The 22,021-nt window shown below is 44.8% G+C and overlaps 9 protein-coding genes across 9 annotated transcripts; 4 read left to right on the top strand and 5 right to left on the bottom strand.

Moving 5' to 3' along the window:
* Nucleotides 1-70: 70 nt before the first annotated feature.
* Nucleotides 71-501, bottom strand: TRUGW13939_05158 (uncharacterized protein; the record flags this gene model as incomplete). The annotated part of the gene is made up of 3 exons (XM_035488323.1): nucleotides 71-125; nucleotides 185-270; nucleotides 328-501. The coding sequence occupies 3 exons, from the start codon at nucleotides 499-501 to the stop codon at nucleotides 71-73; spliced, it is 315 nt and encodes a 104-aa protein (XP_035344216.1).
* Nucleotides 502-2,262: 1,761 nt separating this feature from the next.
* TRUGW13939_05157 (uncharacterized protein) lies at nucleotides 2,263-3,017 on the bottom strand (the record flags this gene model as incomplete). The annotated part of the gene is made up of 4 exons (XM_035488322.1): nucleotides 2,263-2,542; nucleotides 2,596-2,666; nucleotides 2,725-2,749; nucleotides 2,800-3,017. The coding sequence occupies 4 exons, from the start codon at nucleotides 3,015-3,017 to the stop codon at nucleotides 2,263-2,265; spliced, it is 594 nt and encodes a 197-aa protein (XP_035344215.1).
* A 1,271-nt stretch (nucleotides 3,018-4,288) lies between these two features.
* On the top strand, nucleotides 4,289-5,460 carry TRUGW13939_05156 (uncharacterized protein; the record flags this gene model as incomplete). The annotated part of the gene is made up of 3 exons (XM_035488321.1): nucleotides 4,289-4,510; nucleotides 4,574-4,825; nucleotides 4,876-5,460. The coding sequence occupies 3 exons, from the start codon at nucleotides 4,289-4,291 to the stop codon at nucleotides 5,458-5,460; spliced, it is 1,059 nt and encodes a 352-aa protein (XP_035344214.1).
* A 671-nt stretch (nucleotides 5,461-6,131) lies between these two features.
* TRUGW13939_05155 (uncharacterized protein) lies at nucleotides 6,132-9,057 on the top strand (the record flags this gene model as incomplete). Its single annotated transcript, XM_035488320.1, has 7 exons — nucleotides 6,132-6,433; nucleotides 6,533-7,212; nucleotides 7,361-7,576; nucleotides 7,630-8,524; nucleotides 8,586-8,797; nucleotides 8,849-8,930; nucleotides 8,991-9,057. The coding sequence occupies 7 exons, from the start codon at nucleotides 6,132-6,134 to the stop codon at nucleotides 9,055-9,057; spliced, it is 2,454 nt and encodes an 817-aa protein (XP_035344213.1).
* Nucleotides 9,058-9,232: 175 nt separating this feature from the next.
* TRUGW13939_05154 (uncharacterized protein) lies at nucleotides 9,233-10,387 on the bottom strand (the record flags this gene model as incomplete). Its single annotated transcript, XM_035488319.1, has 1 exon — nucleotides 9,233-10,387. One exon carries the CDS (start codon nucleotides 10,385-10,387, stop codon nucleotides 9,233-9,235), a length of 1,155 nt encoding a protein of 384 aa, XP_035344212.1.
* A 3,491-nt stretch (nucleotides 10,388-13,878) lies between these two features.
* On the bottom strand, nucleotides 13,879-15,267 carry TRUGW13939_05153 (uncharacterized protein; the record flags this gene model as incomplete). The annotated part of the gene is made up of 1 exon (XM_035488318.1): nucleotides 13,879-15,267. One exon carries the CDS (start codon nucleotides 15,265-15,267, stop codon nucleotides 13,879-13,881), a length of 1,389 nt encoding a protein of 462 aa, XP_035344211.1.
* Nucleotides 15,268-17,662: 2,395 nt separating this feature from the next.
* On the bottom strand, nucleotides 17,663-18,962 carry TRUGW13939_05152 (uncharacterized protein; the record flags this gene model as incomplete). The annotated part of the gene is made up of 2 exons (XM_035488317.1): nucleotides 17,663-18,411; nucleotides 18,464-18,962. The coding sequence occupies 2 exons, from the start codon at nucleotides 18,960-18,962 to the stop codon at nucleotides 17,663-17,665; spliced, it is 1,248 nt and encodes a 415-aa protein (XP_035344210.1).
* Nucleotides 18,963-20,320: 1,358 nt separating this feature from the next.
* On the top strand, nucleotides 20,321-21,319 carry TRUGW13939_05151 (uncharacterized protein; the record flags this gene model as incomplete). The annotated part of the gene is made up of 4 exons (XM_035488316.1): nucleotides 20,321-20,381; nucleotides 20,445-20,853; nucleotides 20,934-21,092; nucleotides 21,160-21,319. The coding sequence occupies 4 exons, from the start codon at nucleotides 20,321-20,323 to the stop codon at nucleotides 21,317-21,319; spliced, it is 789 nt and encodes a 262-aa protein (XP_035344209.1).
* A 93-nt stretch (nucleotides 21,320-21,412) lies between these two features.
* On the top strand, nucleotides 21,413-21,807 carry TRUGW13939_05150 (uncharacterized protein; the record flags this gene model as incomplete). The annotated part of the gene is made up of 2 exons (XM_035488315.1): nucleotides 21,413-21,510; nucleotides 21,588-21,807. 2 exons carry the CDS (start codon nucleotides 21,413-21,415, stop codon nucleotides 21,805-21,807), a joined length of 318 nt encoding a protein of 105 aa, XP_035344208.1.
* Between the last annotated feature and the right edge of the window lie 214 nt (nucleotides 21,808-22,021).

Genomic DNA, 22,021 nt, shown 5'->3' with positions numbered 1-22,021 from the left:
TATATGATTTGATTTGTATATCAATATCCCTAATTTTTCAACTGTGCTTGTAACGTGGTATAACAGCCGACTACCTGAAACTAACTTCTCTCACCACCGTATTCTCATCCACATCAATAGTAAGTCTGTCTAGCACAATCAGAATCAATCAATAATCTAAAAAAGAAGAGAAAAAAAATCTTACCGATCTTCATTATAATCCATGAGCTCCAGTCGCCCAACACCGATAAACCGATGGTTCTCCGGTAATATTGACTGGGACACTTGCGTCTGTACATTTTAGAAACAAACCCTTATTATGTTTTATTTTTTTTTTTTTCAACATACCTCCTCCATCCCCTTCTCAACAACACTCACAATCTGCTTCCCCAGCAAAACATGCCGCCACGCCTTTTCCTTGCGCTCGCGTGAGCCGTGCTGGAGATCGGCGGCAGTGGGCCAGCCGGGCGAGGATTCGGAGGGGGAGAGGTTGTAGGCTAGTTCGTCGAGATCGGCGGACATTTTTGTGTACTTATTTGTTTTGGGTGCTTGTTTGTTGTTACTGAACGAAGTACATGGAGGGGAGTTGACAGGTGGAGGTGATTAATTGATGCTGAGTAGTGGGGTTGGAATCTAGGCTGCCGTAACTGATATTGTGGAACTGGACGAAGCAGGCTCTGGATCGCCGCATGAGACAGTTTTGCTTGATTGTAAATAACTGAATTGACTGCGTGTAGGGATAAGTACAGGAGTTCTGTGTGGTTCGCTAATAAAAACTGTTTTCTTTGTTTTCGCCATCGTGTAATGCTTCTTCGTAAAGATTGCTGACAGAGCTGAAAGGGGCAAGGGAATGCTGCTGGGGAGTGGTGTCGCGCTCATGCTTCACGTTTCGACGCTTCATAGCTTCATCTAGCTGTTTCAACAGAGCGAGGAACTTCTTCCGCTGTCCCTTGCGGTACACATTAAGGCACTCCCGAGCGAGCTTCTCCTGCGTATCAGGGATCTATAGATGTTAGTAGTGAACGCGTATAAGGGACAAGGAGGAACAAATACTGGAAAGCATCCAGTATTCTTACGCTTGTCAACACGGCGCTGACAGGGCCCATAACCTTTGACGTACACATACCCAGAGGTCTCTTCAGTTTTCAAGGCACGAATACACCACTGGCATAGAAGCCCAACAGCGCCCTTCTGGTTAGAGACGGGCCCGGTCATAGTCGCTATGACCATCAGTCATGAAGTAGGCTACGCTGGCATAGTTACCTGCAGCCATGCGGTCAAGACGTTGTTTGATTTCGACCATGGATTGCTTCCACATGGCCCGAGGCGGATATGTCGACAGATATTACCCCCATTACTCGTATTAATGAGGCAACATTTTTCTCCTTATCGAGGTATCTACTTTATCGAACTCACATCACAAGGATGTGTCCATCTTTGTCATCATCATCGCATTCATCCTCACTCTCGGTGATATAATCATCACGTCCGCGTTGTTCTTCTGCCTTTTTGACACTCTCAATGTAGGCATTCCTCAAATCTCTAGCGAGTAGAATCGCAGTCTCATCAATGGTTTGATAAGTGGCTGGATTTGGGTCTGAGAACGTTTCATCCATGTAGATCGATTCAGGTAAATCCAACCCCGAAATGTTCCGTGCTAGAGTGACGTGTAGACCGCCCGAGGGATTTGCCTGATGAGGGCTCAAAACTTCTTGTCATTATCGTTCAATTCGGAGATAGATTCCTCGTTGCCTGTCCGCTTTGCATGTATCACAGTAATGGTAAATCAGAAATACAGATAGCGGCGCGCTGGTCTGACATCGCTTTGAAATTCAAGTTCTTGGCCATCCAGATCCTATAATAGTCAGTTTAGAAGTAATGTACTAACAACATGCAGAATAGAAAGAAACATACACTCCATTTTGCGTCAGGGATACCTATGACTATGTGTTTGGCCTTGAATTTGTCGACAAGCATTGGGGTGGAAGACATAGAAGCCGTTGAGGGTGAGAAGGGGGAAATTGAAGTAGAATGGGCATGTGTAGAGCGCCCCAGTCATCGATCGACCAATACTTATATTCATTATAGTGTTAATATATGTAAGACTAAAGGTCTAATTATATTTGTTATACATGTATTAGTGGATAATATAGAACTGGGACATCAATCACCTGGTATTTATTAATTTAAAAATTGTTACTAAAAACAGCGTCATGACATCAATTGATTTCAATTGATATAGGTGAAATGATAGTGAGACCACTAGTTACTGTATACGATTATCTATAGTGAAGACTCGATCAAGACTCTTTCCCAGCTGCTTCTCGATTCAATACTTTCAAACCACCTCGTTACATGTGGATACTTATTAACCACATCTCTCAAACCGACCTCCCACGCCTCTACACCGTACGGCAGATGATACAAATCAGCCAAAGTGATCTCATCCCCAGCGAGATACTTTTGTTTGGAAAGGATCTTTTCATACACCGCAAGATTGGTGTCCAGTAAGTCGAGATTTTTCTTTGCCAGGGCTTCATCAGGCTCACCAAGCTGAGCCCTCCTGTTTTTAGTTAGCCTGGTTCAAACACCAATTGAGGATAAGAAGCACGTCACTGTTTAATTAATTTCTCCCAGACCAGTGCGTAAATAGGAACATCAAAGAAGTTAATCTCAATAGAGCAAGCCTAATCTGTATGTTAGTCTCTTCCCCTAGACTTAATGTATCTCCTTGCCTGTTCAAACAATCCGTATGCCACCAAGTCTCCCTCTTTAGGTATCAGCTTTGTTCCCTGATCACCATATTTCCGTGCGATATACTGGCAAATCGCTCGGCTCTCATAGAGAAGGAACCCGTTGTCATCTAGCAGAGGAACTTTTCCGAACGGAGCCTTCTCAGTATAGGATGGCTTGTATTGCTCGCCAAGTGGGAGATTCACAATAATAAGCTCATAATCAGTGATGTTCTTTTCAGCGAGAGTGACGAGGACTCGTCTTGTGCAGGATGATTGGGCCATCCCGTAGATTTTGAGAGGCATGATTATTGTGGTCGATTGTTGTACTTTTTATACTGAGGCGGGAAACGAGAGCACAAGATTTATTTTGAATATTTCGAATTCGGAGCAGCCAATTTTCAGGCGAAACACCTGTGTTAAATAGTCGTTTTTTCTAATGCAATATCAAGATTAGATTATAAATCGCATAGGCTACTACCTCTACACCTCGCAATTTCTTGCTATTCGGCTGTATTCAGTTAGGTTAGGGTTACGGCCACGGTCACCAAAAGCGGGTGTGTGCATAGTCTCAAAATTAACGGAATGTTCCTTTCGTCACGCTAATCTATCTTGGATATAGTTTCGCTGTTTCTTGCCTTGTTTTCAAATGTGGACTAGGCTGGATTTATAGCAAAAGAATCGTATTGGCTTATTACAAATCAGCACAAGGCGGCAGGTACTAATTCACGTACGGTAAGTGCTTTCGGTGCTTTCGACTTCAATCGAGGATTATTTTATTTTCATATAATTTCAATATTAATACGGACTACACGTCAAATTCCGAATGTAGGACCGTTTCTGCCGATAATTTCTCCACACGTACTTTCTAATCACAACATCATCGGTAACTATAATTAAAGTTAGTTTTTGGGATATATTTGAAGATTCTACGCATTCGTGGTCAGATAGTAATTTCCAATATGGAAATCATGCATGGCCCAGGTAAAATAAATACGGCCTGCTCAACATGTAAAGGTAAGACATGCAATGCTTCTCCAGGACCAAGACATAACAGTATATAGACCGAAAAATTGCTTGCGATAGGACAAGTCCAGTTTGTCGAAACTGCCGTCGATCGAATCGATTATGCCACTGGTACCATGTCCGCTTGTCTTGGCCACGAGCCAACGATCGTAGAAGAGCCATCCTAGCCCATCCCAGGCGGTCTTCTTTGCCAAAAGAAACTTACACGAAGCTCAAATTCATCCACACGTCTTGGAAAGATGTAGAGATGCATACCTACTTATTTGACCATTGTAGGTTTTTCTTTTTTTTCTTTCTTAACATAGAAAATCTTTACTAATAAGAAAAAGCATGGATCCACTCACAGCTGGTGGAATACGTCAACAACTATGTGTTAGCACCTACCTTATCTCTATCAAGTCATACCTTGAAGGATTTTGAAGCGGAGCTTATACCTTATTGTGAGTCGACCAGGATATTACCAGGACATACATTTTTCTGACCAATAAGTCTTTTCTACTGTACTCCCGTCCCTTCCCATGTTTGCCATCGACCTACAGCGTCTTTGCAGTATGATTGCTAGAATGGCCATTCGCGACGATAGTGATTCCTCCTGTGCGGTACTGAATAGCTTGCTGGCGTGGGCAGTCCTCGTCAAGTATGGAAACCCAAAGCACGCCACTAAATTCGTGGCTACAGCTTTGAGCTCGCTCAAAGTCTCCATGCGAAATGGAATCGGGCGTCAAGAGGCCTTGCAACACATCATTGCGGGTATACTTATCTGCTCATTAGAGGTAAGCTCAATTCGCAACTTGAGAAGAAGGATGTGATTATGTGACTAACGTACAGTCATGAAGATGCATCTGTTCTCTCAGTCCTCACCAGTCTGGCTTTTGTATCTATCCGGGACGAAAAATATTATCAATCAATTCTACCAAGATAATGCTACAGAAGATACAGACCAAACCCTTTTATTTCAGTGGGTGTTCTACTTCGACACGCTTGCAAGACTTGGTATGAGACATTGGAATGGCCGTCAGTCTCTTGGGTTGCAGTTGTCGAAAGGATTGGGCTTAGAGAAAGGAATTCCCCAGTTCACTTTCCATGAGGTAAGGTGATCATAGTCCGGTTATTAACCGTACTGATGTTCTTTACCTAGATAACCAAGCATGGGAGACGTACGAACAAGATTATGGAACTATTCTCTGAATTTTGCTACAATGTGTTATCCCCTGATGACCCGCGTTACTTTTCTGTGGAGTACATATCCTGGCTCGGCAATATCGAGAATCAGCTTATCTCCATCCGCGAACAATTACAACAACGTGTGACTCTACCTGACTTCAATGGAGAATCGGAGAGTTTCGCTGTCAGAGAACTGTTTGTACTGGCTATACTGGTATATTTCACGAAAAAATCGACAAAGCTGATCGGATCATCGAGCAAGACCAACGAATGGATCGAGAGCGCGTTTCAGATATTATCGGAAATCGAGCACTGCAACAAACCCTTTCCGTTGTTTATCTTTGGCCTTGAGGCGCGAACAGACAACAAGAGAGTCCTCATTCTCGATCTTATTGATTGCACCGCTGAAAAGTTCAATGGTAGAGGTCTAGTCTCGGTGAGGAAATTGCTTGTGAAATCATGGGTGCAATACGACCTTAATGCAGGTGATTATTTGCGCCAAGGAAGGGACATGTGCTCTTTTCTGAGCATTTGTAATTTTGTGCCATGTTTGATATGAGCATCAATTGAAAAGTAAACAATGTAACAATAATCAGTCATCAGATCTGATAATGGGAAACGCCGGCTGATGTCATCGCCCGCCTAGACCCGGGCCAAACAAGACAAATGGCGCAAACAGGGCAAACGGCCGGAGACTAATGCAGCGCTGCTTTCCCCGACTTGCCTTAGTCGCCCCCTCGCGGCTCATCATTAGCGAGTCAACCGGCGCTGCATTGGCATGTGTAGTCATCGATCGAGGCGCTTGGGACGCGTCCTGTAATACTACTACTACGTACTTCTTGCATGCCGTGCGGAGATACAGACCCTAGGCACCAGAAACGGTATGTTTGCTTGGCTAGACACATCATGACGACGATGAGCCCCGCATCTAGAACAAACAAATCAAGGCACCAACCTGATCCGAAGCCAGCCGTGACCAATCCCCTTTCTCGCGCCTTGGGCGTTTGCAGTGGTGATGACCAATTTGACTGCTGGTGATCCATGGCTGTGGGGACCTCTTTGGTCATTGGCAGTCAACTGATTGTGGGTGTGAAGCTGGTCCGTGGGCCCATATGCGTGTAATAACGATAGGCTATGTCTCGAACCGGAAATATTAATCATTGCTTGCTCGACGCATTAAAATATTCCATCTTTCGACAGTGTTAAACTACTTCACACAAACCGACCACCATGTCTCCTGCGTTGGTCTTGAACAATTCGGCCGTCGACATCATCGACATTCGGGTCAAAGACTCGGGGGGCTTCTCTGCTGTCGACGCTATCCAAGATGGCCTGGATCCGCCCCAGGGCAAGGCTCGCTCGTTTCCTACGTTGCTACTATACGATACTGTCGGCCTCCGCCTGTTCGAGGAGATTACCTACTTGGATGAATACTACCTGACAAATGCCGAGATCCAAACGCTGGAAACTCACGCTAGGGCGATCGCTAAGAGACTGCCGGAAAATTCACAGATTGTGGAACTGGGTAGCGGGTGTGTTTTTTAAATCCGGCTCTGGAGAGCAAACATGCCATGCCAAGCAGCCGACGGCACTGTGTCCCTCTCGCTCAGACGATTTTAACAAGCATCTAGGAACCTTCGTAAAGTCGAGATATTGTTGAAACAATTTGAAGACATGCAGAAGCGAGTGGACTATTGGGCTTTGGACCTATCCCTGGAGGAACTGAAACGCACCTTTGTCGAAGTCTCTCCCCAGTCCTACCAGTATGTTCAGTTGAAGGGGTTGCATGGGACATATGATGATGCTATCGAGTGGTTGAAAGACCCGGAAAATAGGAAGCAGCCCACATGCGTGATTTCTCTAGGCTCCTCCATGGGAAACTTCAATCGCCCCGCCGCTGCAGAATTCTTGAATCAATATGCAAGACTGCTGGGCCCGGCTGACTCGCTAATTATTGGCCTTGACAGCTGTAAAGACAGGAATAGAGTCTACGGCGCCTATAATGACTCCCAGGGTGTCACGCGCCGCTTTTATGTCAATGGGCTGATTCACGCCAATGAAGTTTTAGGCCACGAAGCCTTTAAATTGGACCAATGGACCATTGAATCCTCGTATAACGACACCGATGGGTGCCACCGTGCCTTTTATGTCCCGACCCAAGATGTCTCCATCAATGGGATTCGGTTACAAAAGGGCGAGAGGATCCTTTTTGAGGAAGCATATAAATACAATGCTCAAGAACGAGACCATCTGTGGCGTAGGGCGGGGCTTATCAATGTGGCTGCATTAGGAAATGCCACTGATGACTATCGTACGTCCTGATTACTATTTCCTTCCCCGCACGTAATCTGCAGCCACTCAGACCGTTTTGCAACTCCTTGCATCTCAGCATTGTCTTGGAAACCCAAATACTGGATTTACATTGTTCAATTACTCACCGTAACCTTTCTTTACCACAGACCTCCACATGCTTTCATCGGCCAGCCTCAGATTCGCTACTCCGCCAAGCGAGTATTCTCTCGGTTCGATTCCGAACTGGGAAGAGTGGAAGTCCTTATGGGCAGCATGGGACATTGTCTCCAAGACTATGGTTCCCCGGGAAGAGTTACTAGCCCAGCCGATCAAGCTGAGAAATGCCTTGATATTTTACTTAGGACATATTCCAACCTTTCTCGGTATGTTTGCTACTATTACTCCCCATTGAGGTCGTTCTAATGCAGCTATATAGATATCCACCTGACTCGTGCAACGCGCAGTAAACTGACCGAACCGAAGAATTACAGGCTGATCTTCGAACGTGGTGTTGATCCCGATGTGGACAACCCGGAACAATGCCACACTCACAGTGAGATACCTGATGAATGGCCGGCCCTGGGAGAAATCCTCAACTACCAGGAAAACGTTCGCAGCCGTGTACAGAGACTCCTAAAAACGGAGAATCTGACACAAAACCGAATCCTCAGCGAGGCATTTTGGATTAGCTTCGAGCACGAGGTCATGCATATAGAAACCTTTCTCTACATGCTTTTGCAGAGTGACAAGACTTTGCCTCCAACTGGAATTGCTATACCTGATTTCGAGAAAATCGCATTGGATGCTAGATGTAATGAGAAAGAGAATGAGTGGTTCTCCATCCCTCAGCAGACGTTCACAATCGGCTTAGCCGATGACGATAAAGCCGCTGTCCCCCATGGTTCTTTTGGCTGGGACAATGAAAAACCACAGAGATCGGTCACCGTACCTGCCTTTGAAGCTCAGGGACGCGCGGTAACAAATTTAGAGTATTTGCAGTACATGGAACAAAGCGGAAACCACCGAATGCCGGCGTCATGGGTTATTCAGGCTGCAAATAGCTGGAACGGTACTTTCAATGGACTCCACGCAGATGGAGCGGCCAGTGGGCATGGTAACAACATGTTCAATTACGCAGTACGGACTGTCTTTGGGCCCGTCTCCTTTGTTTTAGCAGCCGACTGGCCGGTTATGGCTTCATATGACGAGTTGTCCGGATATGCAGAATGGAAGAACTGCCGGCTTCCCACTTTCGAAGAGGCCCGGTCGATATATAGACACGCCGCCGCGCTGAAAAAGGAACGGAGCAATGGCGTGTCTAATGGTGCCAGGTGAGTTTACTCCAAGTCTCTTTAAGTATATCATGCTAGTTTCTAAACTCCTACGCTGTAGCAACGGTCACAGGCTACATAATCAAGATTCTTTGTTTGTCGACCTTTCTGGAGCCAATGTCGGCTTCCAGCACTGGCACCCTGTCCCCGTAACTCCCAATGGCGACAAACTCGCCGGCCAGAGCGAGCTAGGTGGAGTATGGGAGTGGACCAGCTCGCTACTGTCTAAGCACGAGGGCTTTGAGGCGATGGATATATATCCCGGCTACACCTGTAGGCTTTGTGCATTCACGTGGTGAGCATCCTTGCTAATCTTGACTATAGCCGACTTCTTCGATGGGAAGCACCACGTTGTCCTGGGCGGCTCGTGGGCTACGCACCCCCGGATTGCGGGGAGGACAAGTTTGTGAGTACTTTTATTGTCATTTTCTATTGAGAATAGAAAATAGAAAACTAATGAAAGCAGCGTGAACTGGTACCAGCATAATTACCCATATGCCTGGGCTGGGGCGAGACTGGTGCGGGATATCTAGTTAGATATCTAGTCGAAGTGTTTGGTTTGACTTTATCTATATTGCATTTTTGATTTTCATGTTGAATTGAATGGACAGGCAGATTGGCAGGAATAATTAAAGCCTTTAACTATAACATTTGAAATTCTCGTTAAGATAAGGTAAAATAAAACATAGAGGCTGTGTAATATTTATATTATAGATGAAAGCCCGGCTTCTCTGAAGCCTCGCAGAACCTCCACAAGCCAGCCTTTTCAGCCGCTTGCTTGACACTACCCAACTCCTCGTCGGTGACGGCTCTATTTATTTCTGCGTACCTGACCTCGTCCTCTCTACTGCTCGATTCGGCGCCACCGTGCTCGACGACCTTGTTCTTTGTAGCTGCATTTCTTCGCTTTTTTCCCACATGCGCGTCTGGATGGTACTGTTCCATAACATGCACATACAAATCCTTGGAGACGTTATCTGCCAACCATTGCATGATTTGCATCCCTTCCTCCTCTTTGCCCGGCATGACCAAATGTCTAAGCAAGACCCCCTTCTTAGCGATACCGTCCGAGGTAAACGCCAAATCGCCGACTTGGCGATGCATCTCCTTGACGGATTCCCGTGCAACCTCGGCGTAATTGTCCGCTTTGAGCAGTCGTTTCGACGACGAGGATTCCCAGACTTTAAAGTCGGGCAGATAGATATCGACCAGCCCGTCCATGAGTGCCAGCGAGTCTAGCGAGTCAAAGGAAGAGGTATTGTAAACAATGGGCACCTTGAGCCCCATATCTCTAGCGGTCAGAATGGCCAGCGCAACCTGCGGTACCACATGCTCTGGCGTGACAAAGTTTATATTGTGCACATTCCCAACATCCTGCAACTTCACCATCCATTCAGCCAGCGCCTCCGGCGTGAGATCAAACCCATTCCGCCGGTGCGCGATATCGTGGTTTTGGCAAAACACGCACCGCAGATTACACCCGGAAAAAAAGACAGATCCAGACCCGGAAAACCCTTGGATGCACGGCTCTTCGCCGCGATGTGGCGCGATAACGTTGACCTTGACTGTTTCGGCGCCGATCAGACAGATGCCTGTTGTTTCGTAGCGGTTGACGCCGCACAGGCGTGGACACAGATTGCAGTTGCGGAGGTGAGCGTACGCGAGCGAGCGCTTTTTGGAGGCGTCTATGGAGGTGAGGAGCTGGTAGCGCGGTATATAGTCATCGAGCAGGTATTGGGGAGGTATTCCGATGAATCGTTTGGTTGTTTGAGGGAGAAGCTGTCTGTTGCTTATCGCGGTCGTTCTAAGAGTAGTAGTAGTAGCATATTTGGAGATGGCGGTGATTGTTCGGGCAGCTAGCATTGTCTTCTGAATCAAGAGGCGCGGGAGCCAGATGGTGTGTATGGCTCCATCGAAAATAAATCTGCTACACTCTTCACAAGTGATACTGAGCTTAGGATAAAAGTTATAACCCTGTGAGGCTAATTCATTCGTAGCATGTCAGATCCATCTGTGAGAGGAGGTGCACCACATTGCTAGCACCGGAACACACTAGCCTCATAGGGTTTAGACCACTCGCCATACAGTTTGAATCTGAGAATATAACACGACTTGACGCAATACTTGCTAATGAGTGTCCTTGTATGTCTAATTCCAAATATATTGCTGATTAAGTTCAACGTGTTGATTGTTACTAGAGCGCCCAACATGGCTGCGACTTCACTGAGTGGTATTACTCCTGCATAGCAGGATATGGGTGCTCACCCGACTTGGAAGATACTATTCATGGCTATATTGTGTATGACATTGTTGATATTCACACACATGTAAACCCTGACCGGATATCTTTATCGAATGTTCTTTAAATTACTCCATCTAAAAATAACGAAAGCAAAGAAAACAGAAACAACAACATCATCGAAATCATCAAAACCATCATAACCATCGAAGCGTCAACTGCATTCTAGATTGGTTTAGAGTTTGGAAATTTATTAATAGCTGTTACTAAACCTGGAGTATGTAGCCTGAACCCCGCATTAACTCATCACTTGGTTATTGGCGATTTGTACGTGACCGGTAACATGTGATCTCCATCAATGATGTGTGTGTTTTGACTGATACATACGGATACATTTAACCATATATAGTTAGACTCTTAACGGTGTATTGTTACTTCTTACATAGAACACCACAAATCTGGATGCACTAACGACAGAAAAGGAACTAAATATCCGTTCCGTAGTTGACGCTAGCTACTACCCTAGATTACTAGTAATGAATATTGATTTCAGCTAGTGCCTTATGCATTTGGTTGTTATGAGGCACTTATAACCCCCTCCAACTCTTCAAAGACTTGCACCGGATGAGAGATCTATTCCTGCCCTTTATATGGATTTGGTAATCTGGTGTTTGAAATATTTTAACAGCTCTCAGGAAAAGCAAATACTTCAGCTTATTGCCTACATTTCACTGAATTTACAAGTGAATGTAAGAACTCTCTGAATTTGGCCTATTGAAAGGGGTCAGGATGCGACAACGAACAGCCTGCGATCGGTGCCGAGCAGGGAAACGGCGCTGTAACGCTAGAAGAGGACTGCCATGTGGCAAGAAAAAGAATAAAAGATTTGGGGAGCAGACCTATAAAAGTCAACAGCCCAGGCAAGTTCTTTTTTTCCACCTTGTTTAAAAGAGATGCCACGGTCAGCTGGATATTTGACTGATTTACTCGTACATGGCTGACACGACTCTGAAATAATTAGACAACAGGAATATACGAGTCAGTCTTATGCTCTGGAAGGCTTTCCTGGTATCGAGTTGCCCCTTGGGTATCGAAAACTCAATATACCCCGCAGGGACAAAAAAGATTTGCCAAGTCAGTTCTATCTACATCAAGATTTGAAGCATGTTTAGATGTTGTTTGATATTCTAACAAGACCATAGGTCAGGAATCGGAGACACAGTGTCCGTGCAATACATTTGTGCCGGCTTTTGCAAAGCCTTTCTCCACCATTATAAAACCAATTGACATGCAACGGCTTTACGAAAATGGGTGTTTCAACATCCCGAGCACTGCCTTGCAAAATTCTCTTTTACGGACGTTTATCAACTACATACTGCCTTCCATTCCGGTCGTCGATTCACAATATGTGGAATCCATCATCAACTGCCGGAAAGTTGAGCGGGGGAATTTTAGCTTGCTCCTTTATCACTCTATCATGTTCTCGGCAACACGTTATGTAAATATGGAAGATCTCGTGAACGCTGGTTTTTCTAATAGAAAAGAAGCGCACGATGTCTTTTTTGAAAGAGCAAAGGTATGTAAGTGGATATATCATAAGATTGAGCTAATTCTTATTTCTAAAAAAAATTTAGATCCTGTACGAATCACAGTACGAGTCTGATGAGCTTGTCGTTGTACAGTCTCTCCTTCTGTTGGTATATAATCATGACCAGACAGACATGAGAGAATGTCAGCACTGGGTAGATGTATGCATATCAGTGGGCAAAAGATCAGGGCTCTTTCAGCGCCCCACAGATGATAAAATCTTGTCTCGAGAGCAAAAGCTGCTGAAGAGAGTTGGCTGGGCGTGTTTTACGCAAGATTGTTTGGTTTCCCTAGCCTCAAGACGTCAGCCGAGAATTCAAAAAAGCGACTTTCAACTGGAGTATCTCAAAGAAGAAGACTTTGAAGCATTAGAGTTATTTGAGCTATGCTCTGAGAAAGACTTGGCCATGCACAAGGATTTGATCCTTATTTGTGTTGCAACTGCCCGCTTGTGCATCTACATCAATATGGTACTGGAAATTCAAGACAATGACAGCAATCAAACAAAAAGCACAGAATTTGTTGGGGGTATTACATCACCATCATCATCATCATCATCGCCACAGTCTCAAAGTTCTCGTCCAGATCATACCACCCAAATCTTAATGTGCGATATACATTTAGCAAGCTGGGTGCACTCTTTACCGGGCTCATGCAGAAATTATCACCCTAGCAGCTCAAGCAAAAAGGACGACCCTGAGAATGAGAATATCGTTCCTTTTATACAGCGCTGTGTTCTTCATATGACCTTTTACGCCACAGTCTCAGTCTTACATCAATCCAAAGGGTTCGTTTCATCGGATGGGCGGCGCATTTATGATGCTGCATTTCAGATCACTACACTCGCAAAGGCAATCCACGCGAGAAAATTAACCCATCTCTTGCCTTCCTCGGCAGTCACTGCGATATTAGTAGCCGCGATAATTCACATTTCTGTTGTGCAAACATCTTCTTTTCCACAACAGCGCCGGTATCCTGCAGCGGATAACCTTCAGTCATGCATAGAGGCGATGACTGGACTACAAGAGATGTTCCCAAGTGCAAAGGTAGCAATATCAAAACTAACCAACATGGTACCGAAAGCTACACCTGCAAAGAGTCATTATTGGGAGGATTGTGGCTTTAATTTCATGGAATTAGAGCCTAAGAATTACAGCAGCTTCGATTCTAGTTATTTGATTGGTTGTGAGATGTCAAAGACAGACATGCTACCGGTTGACTTACGTCATATCTTCCATGATGAGTTTGTTGACCCCATGATGACTGGACTGGAGTGGAGTTTTGAAGATTATACGACACCCTCGACGAGACTATTATCCTTCACCGGCTCTTATTGAGGTAATTTTGAAGATGGATTATGACTAGAGATACTAATAGATGTTGCATCATTTAGCCCGTTGCTAGTCTAGCATTCAGGGTTTTGTGACATCTGGAGCAATTCAGTGTTTCTGACTACAGCGGAAGCTCAGGCGCTTATATTTAAGTGTGGCATCTCAACATAATATTGCTGAAGGAACACAATGAAACATTAAGGAATAACAGCATAATGGAGGTGTTCTTCCACCAGATCGAACCACAGCCCGTTGAAGCCCGATTCCTTGGCCATCCTGACATGGTTTACAAACCCACGAAGCTTTGACATGCAAACACTCGATATCATGAATCCACTCATTTTCTCCAACAGCTCCTCACCGAGACCTTCAACTTCAAACATGGAGATCAACACGGGAAACATTATGGGAAATCCCCCCGCACCACCATCTTGTGCCAATCCAGCACAAGAAGATGAGATTTCAGAAAGGATGCACATGGCATAATGCTGTGCAATACTGTCCCGGACGCCAAGACGATATCTTAAACGATGAATGACCAGCAATCCTGCTAGTCGGTAAACGTTGGCCTGTGTCAACATCATTTGCACCTCGGTCTTGTCGTACGCAGAAAGGAGATCAGGAGGCAATATTGGCGTCCAACTTTCAATACTCTTTTCTATTGCCGAATAGCAGTCTTCAGCATGGTCTTCATCCGTCGTCGCTGTGGAGTTTGGAGAGATGGTTCCAGTCATTGTGGACTTTGCAACATAGCTTATCTCACAAAGGTCATATAAAAGAGGCAAAAGTGTGGAGCTCACACCTATATAGCGATCAACAATCATTCGATGTTGAATGGGAAAGCGGATAATAGGCACTTTCCGGTATGCCAGGCAGCATACTGTATCCATAAAAATCGGACATATGGTCATAGTATCGAATTTAGGTTCTTGCAACAACAACGGATACCACTGACGAGCTGAGATGAGTGCACTCTGGACAATAGAATGTGCCGAGGATGTGAACTTGTCGGTGAGAATCTCAAATACAAAAAGAATTTGACCGAGAAGTAAGATTCCGATTGCGTCCTGCGGTTTCGCTGGTTTTATATTCCGAAGACATTGCAAAGCCTTTGCACCCCGACATAAATCGGGGGTGGACCAGCATAGACGGGCAGCTTGGCAATGCGCTACGAGCGCCATGAAAGCTATATATCCGTCTGTTACAGTCGAACCGGACTGTGATAGGATAGAGTAAATCGAGGTCCGAAGATCGTGTATAAAGCTGCGGCCCATGGCAAAGGGTATGTGAATGACGGCGAATTGTACATCATGTGTCACGATGCGCATTGCATCCGTCGTGGTTTGGAGTCTAGAGCGGGATCGGAGTATCTCATCCAATGCTACATTTGTTGTTTGCTTGCTGTCTTCTTTTTTTTCTCGGATCAATGGTCTATCACGACGACTTACGGTAGTCGAGCAAGGACCACGGCGATGATTGTTTGTCTTGGCCGTATTATCGTCTCGCTCGTACTCCCAGATGTGCAGGCTTCCATAAAGCGTCTTCGAACTTGGCCTCCGGCCCATTCGCCTCTGTTTGCGCGACATGCAGCAAGCGAGGTTCAGGTAGCGACATCGCGTACATGCTTCGTTGCCCAGAATGAAAGAACACTTTTCTTTATTCCAATAACACCGGTCGCAAGCTCTCGTCACCATGTTGTTGGGGTAAGATGCAATATAATTAATCGTTGTATAACTCGCGGAGTGCAGAATGTGTTGCTTTAGTGTTACACCTAGTGTTTTCTACATGGTGTGGAGCATGGTTTCATACCAATGGTGGAAGGTCATGCGGAGAAAGGAGGTTATGTAATATTAGCGAACGGCCGTACGGGTATCAATACGGCGACTTTTATCTAGATCGAGTTAGAACCTGGAGAAATACGGGGGATAGCGCCACCTAAAGTCAAGTTTATGAGGGGCATCTTCAACGCTATTCCTAAATCACATAAGATCACGCAAAATGACAGTAGCCAATAAGAGACTTTGTAAATAACAACATATTCTTGGAATTATTAAAAATCATAATTGTTTTTGTAAGCTACTGTTCTTTAACTTGGTATATGTACAATAATTTCGTTTCTTATTATTGACTCCGAGTTAGAATAGGTTATTGTATCTTGGCCTACTCTCTTCCCTTCTGTGCGATGTGTGATAAGGTGCTATTTCACCTTCCCACGACTACTCTACAGAGTTTGTACGTTTTTCAAATATGTTAGCATTCATAAATGATCTTTTGAAGTTGGTACTGTATTAAACACGGCTCTTCATTCGTCTCCTCAAGCTTTCAGCAGGATTCCGGACATCTCAACAAGCCTTCCAAACATTGAATTATGGTCCATGCCTAGTTCGGAAGCTCCGGTGCATCGTATTCCGGTTTATGCCAAAAAATATATTTGCTGACCAGGATATAGATATACGCCAGATCCAACAGCCTGCTCATAATAACAGACCAACTCGACCTTGCCAGCTTTCGGGATCGGGGAACTATGAAAAAGAACCAAACATGAGCTCCCGAATTGACTCTGCAAATGCACATGTGTTGAAGGAGAATTATAGAAACACCTTTTTTCCCACGCCGCCGCTCTTTTCAACCCGCTCGAACACGTGGTATCATATCATTTTCGTACTGAAGCACGGCTTCCTCGACGATCGAGTCGTTTGGTGCGTTTACTTTTAAATTCAGCGTGATCATAGACTGTTGTATGTTGGCTGCATCGTGCATTGCTTGGTTGCCTCCCATCCCTCTGATATTATATCATCAACACCAGACCAAAGAAACCAACAAGACAGCACAATACGGGACTTACCTTGCAGGCAACATTGAATGAATCGCGTCCCCCATCAACCATACGCGAGGATGACCTTTTGCACTATCCTCCTGCAAAAGTACCCTTTTTCGCTAGTCCTTTCTCGGTTTCCTACTAGCTCGGGGACGTAAGATGTGAAAATTGTCATTGCCGATGACACGTAAAAGGGAATGACTACTGTGCTGCTCTTTTTACTCGCTTGGGTGGCTGCGTTATTGCTGTGTAGTATCTCTCTTCCAAGGAGACATGAAGGAAAAGATAGTACAGAGTAGTAAAGAATGGTTAATCGCCTCCCCCGATATACTAAATAAAGCATAAAGCTAGGGTTGTTGGTGGCCAATCAGCAATTACATTCTCGATTCTCAATATGTAGTAATCTTTTTGAATCTAGTAATTTCCAATATCCAGATGGCTGCAGATCCACATTTCTATCGTGAATATTACCAGTGTTGTTATTTTCCGTATACGTACTCCGCGGAACCCATATATACTCTTACTACTCACGACATGAGCACTCTACGGCGTACAGGGATATGGCTCAATAAGGATGTATCCCACATTCCTTACTTCTCATCCCTATTGATACAATGAGGATATGGTAGTAGGTTTTGCAGATGAGGTTGAGAGGAACGAGCTGAACCATCAGCATTGGACGTGCACTGGTGATATTGGATTGAAGGAGTGGTAGAGTATCAATTCAACTGTTGATACCGGCTGAGTTACCGTAGGTCAATGTCTGGTTCTGGATATACATATATTTACTAGTGGAGGTCAACCGGTACCTATCTGCCGGTTTGGTCATGGCTATACTTTCTTCGAATCGATTCATACTCTTCCATCATGTCAACTGTCATCAGAAACATTGAAGGGTTGGATAATCCACATTCCGCGGAACACGACCGACTGACGTATCGACTCAAGTTACCGCAGAACGCAAAGTAATAGTGATATCCGCGGAGTTCGCTTCCACACTAGTCCAAGTAAGGCACAGGGTTTTGACTCTGTGCGGCCTGATAGCGTATTCTGAAACATTTAGTTGTTTACGTGCAAACCAGAGATGGTGAAAATGAAGCATTTTTTCAGCAGACGCTCGTTAATGTACAAAGTATATTCAAGTTGCCATAAATTTCGGAACTTTAGGAGTTTAGCCTTGCCAATGCAGGACGCGCCCAACTCAGCATAAACCTAGAATTCATTGCATCATTTGCTGATATACGATCAGATGGTTCATATGCTAGCATTGCCAATAGCAGATCCTTCAGACTAGCCATCTCCATTTCTTCAAGCTCGCAGGTCTGAAGAGTCTCCCCCCTTCCCATTTGCCATAGTCGTTGATCCAAGGACCTAAAACCAGGTGTCTGGATTCGGTTGAAATTCGGGTTCCAGGTGCCATTCTCGAGGAAAAACTCTGGTCTCTTTTCCCACTTCTGCCACCATCTCATTGGTAACTTACCCAGCGTACTTACCATCTCTCCAAGCACATCATCCGGATCGCCTGCCCATGTTTCGAAGAGAGGCCGTTCGCCAAGAATATCATAAAGAGTACAACCAAGAGTCCATATATCAGCAGATGAACTAATGGCTTCCTGAAAAAATACTTCAGGAGGAAGCAAGGCAGTTGGAGTATGCAACGTCCTTGGCTCTTGGCCAAGAAAGAAGGCAGACCCAAAATCAGTGATTTTAACCCTGCAACTTGCAACCTGATCGCTTGATACGATCAGGTTCATAGGTATGGCGGCGTACGTAGGTGCACATGGCTGGATGTGGCCATTGTCTACCCGCGAAACAGGGACCTTGAAAGGATCGCCAAAACGCTGATACATTTCTTTGATACTTAGGGTATCGAAGTCAATAGGCTGAAGAAGAATGTTGCGAGCATGAAGATCTTGTGACCGGTCAGTTAGTAAATTACACCATGTAGGACGGATCTATCCTACCTCCGTGCCCAATCCCATTGGAATGCATATAAGCCAATCCCATAGTAACTTGAGCGGCAATTGCTCTAGCTATATGCAGAGGAAACATAAAATTGGGGCTGTTCTCCTTGGATTCAGCAATGCTACAGCCAGCGACCTCACTCACGAGGCACATGTGTTGCCCATTTGGCCCATTGAAGGAAAAATTGTCAAGCAATGAAGAAACATATTCACGCCACGGGTGGCTGACGTCTCCAGCTTGAAGATGCTGCAGTATTTTTGACTCTAGGCTTCTTTCCGAGACATCGGCAATCACAATTTTCAATGCGACGTAGCGATTTTTTTCCTGGTCGCGAGAAAGCCAGACAGTGTAATAAGGACCATATCCCAGCTTATGGACGATCCTGTACCTCCCATTTGAAAGTTCGTCGTTAATATATGTTGGATGATATCCTCCAGAAGAGTAGCCCTCCAGGTTCTCTATGCCGTCCTCGGGCCAGTATATAGCAGGAGACGGCATGTTTCTGGTTGAGTAAGCAAGGCCTAGGAAGCTAAATCTGCGTAGTAACTTTTACGACTGGTTAGAAAAAGACATAGAAAGAGTGCCACTGTTGTCGCATATCTGAGGTCGACCCACCTGACGGTGCTGTTTGTAAGCCAGCGATCGTGCCAACAGAGAACATAATACTGTGTAACCTGTAGTTTGAGTGAGAATCTGTAGTTTAACCGTAAAGCATATGACTTTTAATCATTACTTTATGGGTCCAAATCTCATAGGTCTTGAAGAGTGATAAAATAATCGCCTGGATTAGAGTGGGTTTATGCGCCTTGCTTCCCGTTCTCCTGCCTCATTCTAACTTGAAATAAAACTAGAAAAGAGTAATTAACTGGTTTACTATCAATTATACTCTAAGAGTCTAATTTTTTTTTATAAAACAATCAAACTTTTTATTAAAAAGAGTAGTAGTTTCAATATCTTTCTTTTATTCGTTTAGCAAATTCCTGAAACTTATTTAACATAAAAGCTGTAAGAATGAATCTCCACTACCCCAAAAAGGGAACCCTTGTGGGGATTCTTGTAAGTGGTAGTACGTAACTTCAGTTTGACAAAAGCTTTGATACTTATTTTGGCAACTTTAATTTTCTCGGGGTCTTTTATTCCGATGCCTAATTATTGATTGCCAGGAGATTTATTGTAGAGTAGTATACCCAATCGTGTTATCTGGATTATGTAGCTAAGACTTCGCGTGGTTCTTGGCATGTCTCTTGGCATTAGTAATGTGTTCTATCCATTAAATTATAGAATTTAATTCAAATAATAAATACATGTAGATGAATTTAAGATATTTTCAGTGTTAACATTGGAAGGAATCAATAGCTTCTAGTGCTGCGCTTGATACGTTGGTTTAGAGACCTCCAAATGCTATTTATTGTTCACGGAACAATCCGGAAATAATTTGGGGAGAAAGTTTAACACCAGTAAGAAAGCCTCTTTGGACCACAAGGCACACCGGATTAAGTTATTAACCCAACTGAGGCTGAATATCCATAGCGAGGTGCAACACGTTGGGCATGGACTGACTTGGCGTGCTCTGGGCACTGCTAGCGAGTCGCTAGGGCTTCGGCTCCAGGCTGTGAGTGGGTGCTACAGTCTCCCAGAACAGGGCCAACAGGGCACTCCATTCCAGTGCAACCATAGAAAAGGGGATTTCGTCGCGTGGCGCCCTGCGAAACTCCGCGATTCATGATGAAAAATATGGTTGTTAACTTGGCTCCCCCCCTGGGCTAAAGATACAAGAGGAGCCTCATGCCCGCAGGATTTTGAAATTCTCGCGCTTTTTGGCTACGTAATTTACTTCTCGGTTCTAAGTTGTTGATATGAGTTCCCGCGCGACATGGATGTCGCTATTCACCGTGGCAGTTGGGCTGCTTCCAACTGGTGAGAATCCTATCTATACTATTTTGATTCAATTCAATTTCCGGAACTGATCCACCCACGTAGCCATGGCCCAAATCTGTACCCCGGAAGATGGGTATAGGTACCTTGTCGGCCGCCAGTCAGATCTCGACGAGATTACAGCAAAGTGTACGACTGTCAACGGCAGCATTGCCATGACTGTCAACTACACCGGTAGCTTTCATCTACCCAACATCCGGAACATCACAAATGGCCTCCGGTGGTCTCTAACGCAGCTTGAAAACGAGACGCCCGAAACGACGTCAATAGATTTACCCGATCTTGAATTCCTAGGGGGAAGCCTAGAAATTAGCGACATTTCGACTTTGCAGAGCTTCACTGCGCCCAAGCTGGAGACGGTGGAATGGGCTGCGAATATCCAGTGCACTCAGGAGGTGGACCTGCGGTCGTTGGTCGATCTGGAGTATCTGACTATCATCGGCAATATTTCCAGGTGAATCCACACACAAAAAAAACTGTCGGTGGTAAACACATTGACGTGGGGGAACTAACAATGTACATGTATATATATAGCTTACGCCTCGACTCCTTGCGACAGGTTCGTCAAGATATGACTATCTGCAACAAGGACGGCGGGTGTAATCCGGTTCAACCGCCCAGCAACTCTTTGAATATTTCTCTTCCTGCACTTCACGATGCAGGCCACATCTTCCTGAAGGGGAGATTCTCGGAGTGAGGCTTTCCGCTCCAAAGCAATACCTACCTGAACCTGGCAATTGATGCTAATGATATTATATAGCTTGGCCACGCCAAACCTCACAAACCTCACAGGGTTTGGCAATGGCTTCTATAACTTCAAGCTCCTCACTGCTGGGGGACCGCCAATTAACGTCTCCTTTCCTGAGCTAAAATACATCCAAGGAGAAGGTCTATGGCTTGAAGGCAATATTTCAAAGTAATTTCCCCCCTGTTCTATTTCCGAACATTTTGAATGCCGGAACCGTCAACTTACAAACATCGCCTCAAGTATATCGATACCTGAAATAACCAATATGACCGTCTGGTTTTCTGTCGACGCTTATGATGAGCTGGACATCAACCTACCTTTCCAGGAGGCACAAGACATTATATTGACAGGCAACATCACGGGGTACGTCACAAATAGTTAATATTATCTGCCAGAATGCTGTTTTTGCTAACACTTATCTTTTTTTTTTTTTCCCACAGTGTCCAATTCCCAAATCTAACATCCGTTGATATATTCAATGTCCAGACGGTTGCCTCCTTGGACTGTGACTCTGTGAGAGATACAATAATGACTGCGACAAATACGACAGAATATAATGTGCATTGTGGGACCAGTAGTTTAGGCTCGCATTTTGACCTTAATCTTGGTGCTACAGTCGCGTTTGTCGTCGTGGTTGGTGCTTTTGTTGGGCTGGCCTAGTGCCTACTTGCTCTGCAGCATTGGACATTCAGCTTGATGGCTGTTCATGGCCCAGAGACCAACAAGGCGTGATATGGTTCGCTCCAGTTATAATTTAATGAAATAATTAAACAGCATGTCAAATAATTATTTAAGGAATTGTATATAGCAAACGCCTACTAACTTGACATAACAACATTGTCAAGCCAACCAATTGACAATAAAGTTGTATAGA

Source organism: Talaromyces rugulosus, chromosome III (genome assembly GCF_013368755.1).
Source record: "Talaromyces rugulosus chromosome III, complete sequence".
In the NCBI taxonomy this organism is placed as follows: domain Eukaryota; kingdom Fungi; phylum Ascomycota; class Eurotiomycetes; order Eurotiales; family Trichocomaceae; genus Talaromyces; species Talaromyces rugulosus.
This window is presented reverse-complemented; position numbering and strand designations above follow the sequence as displayed.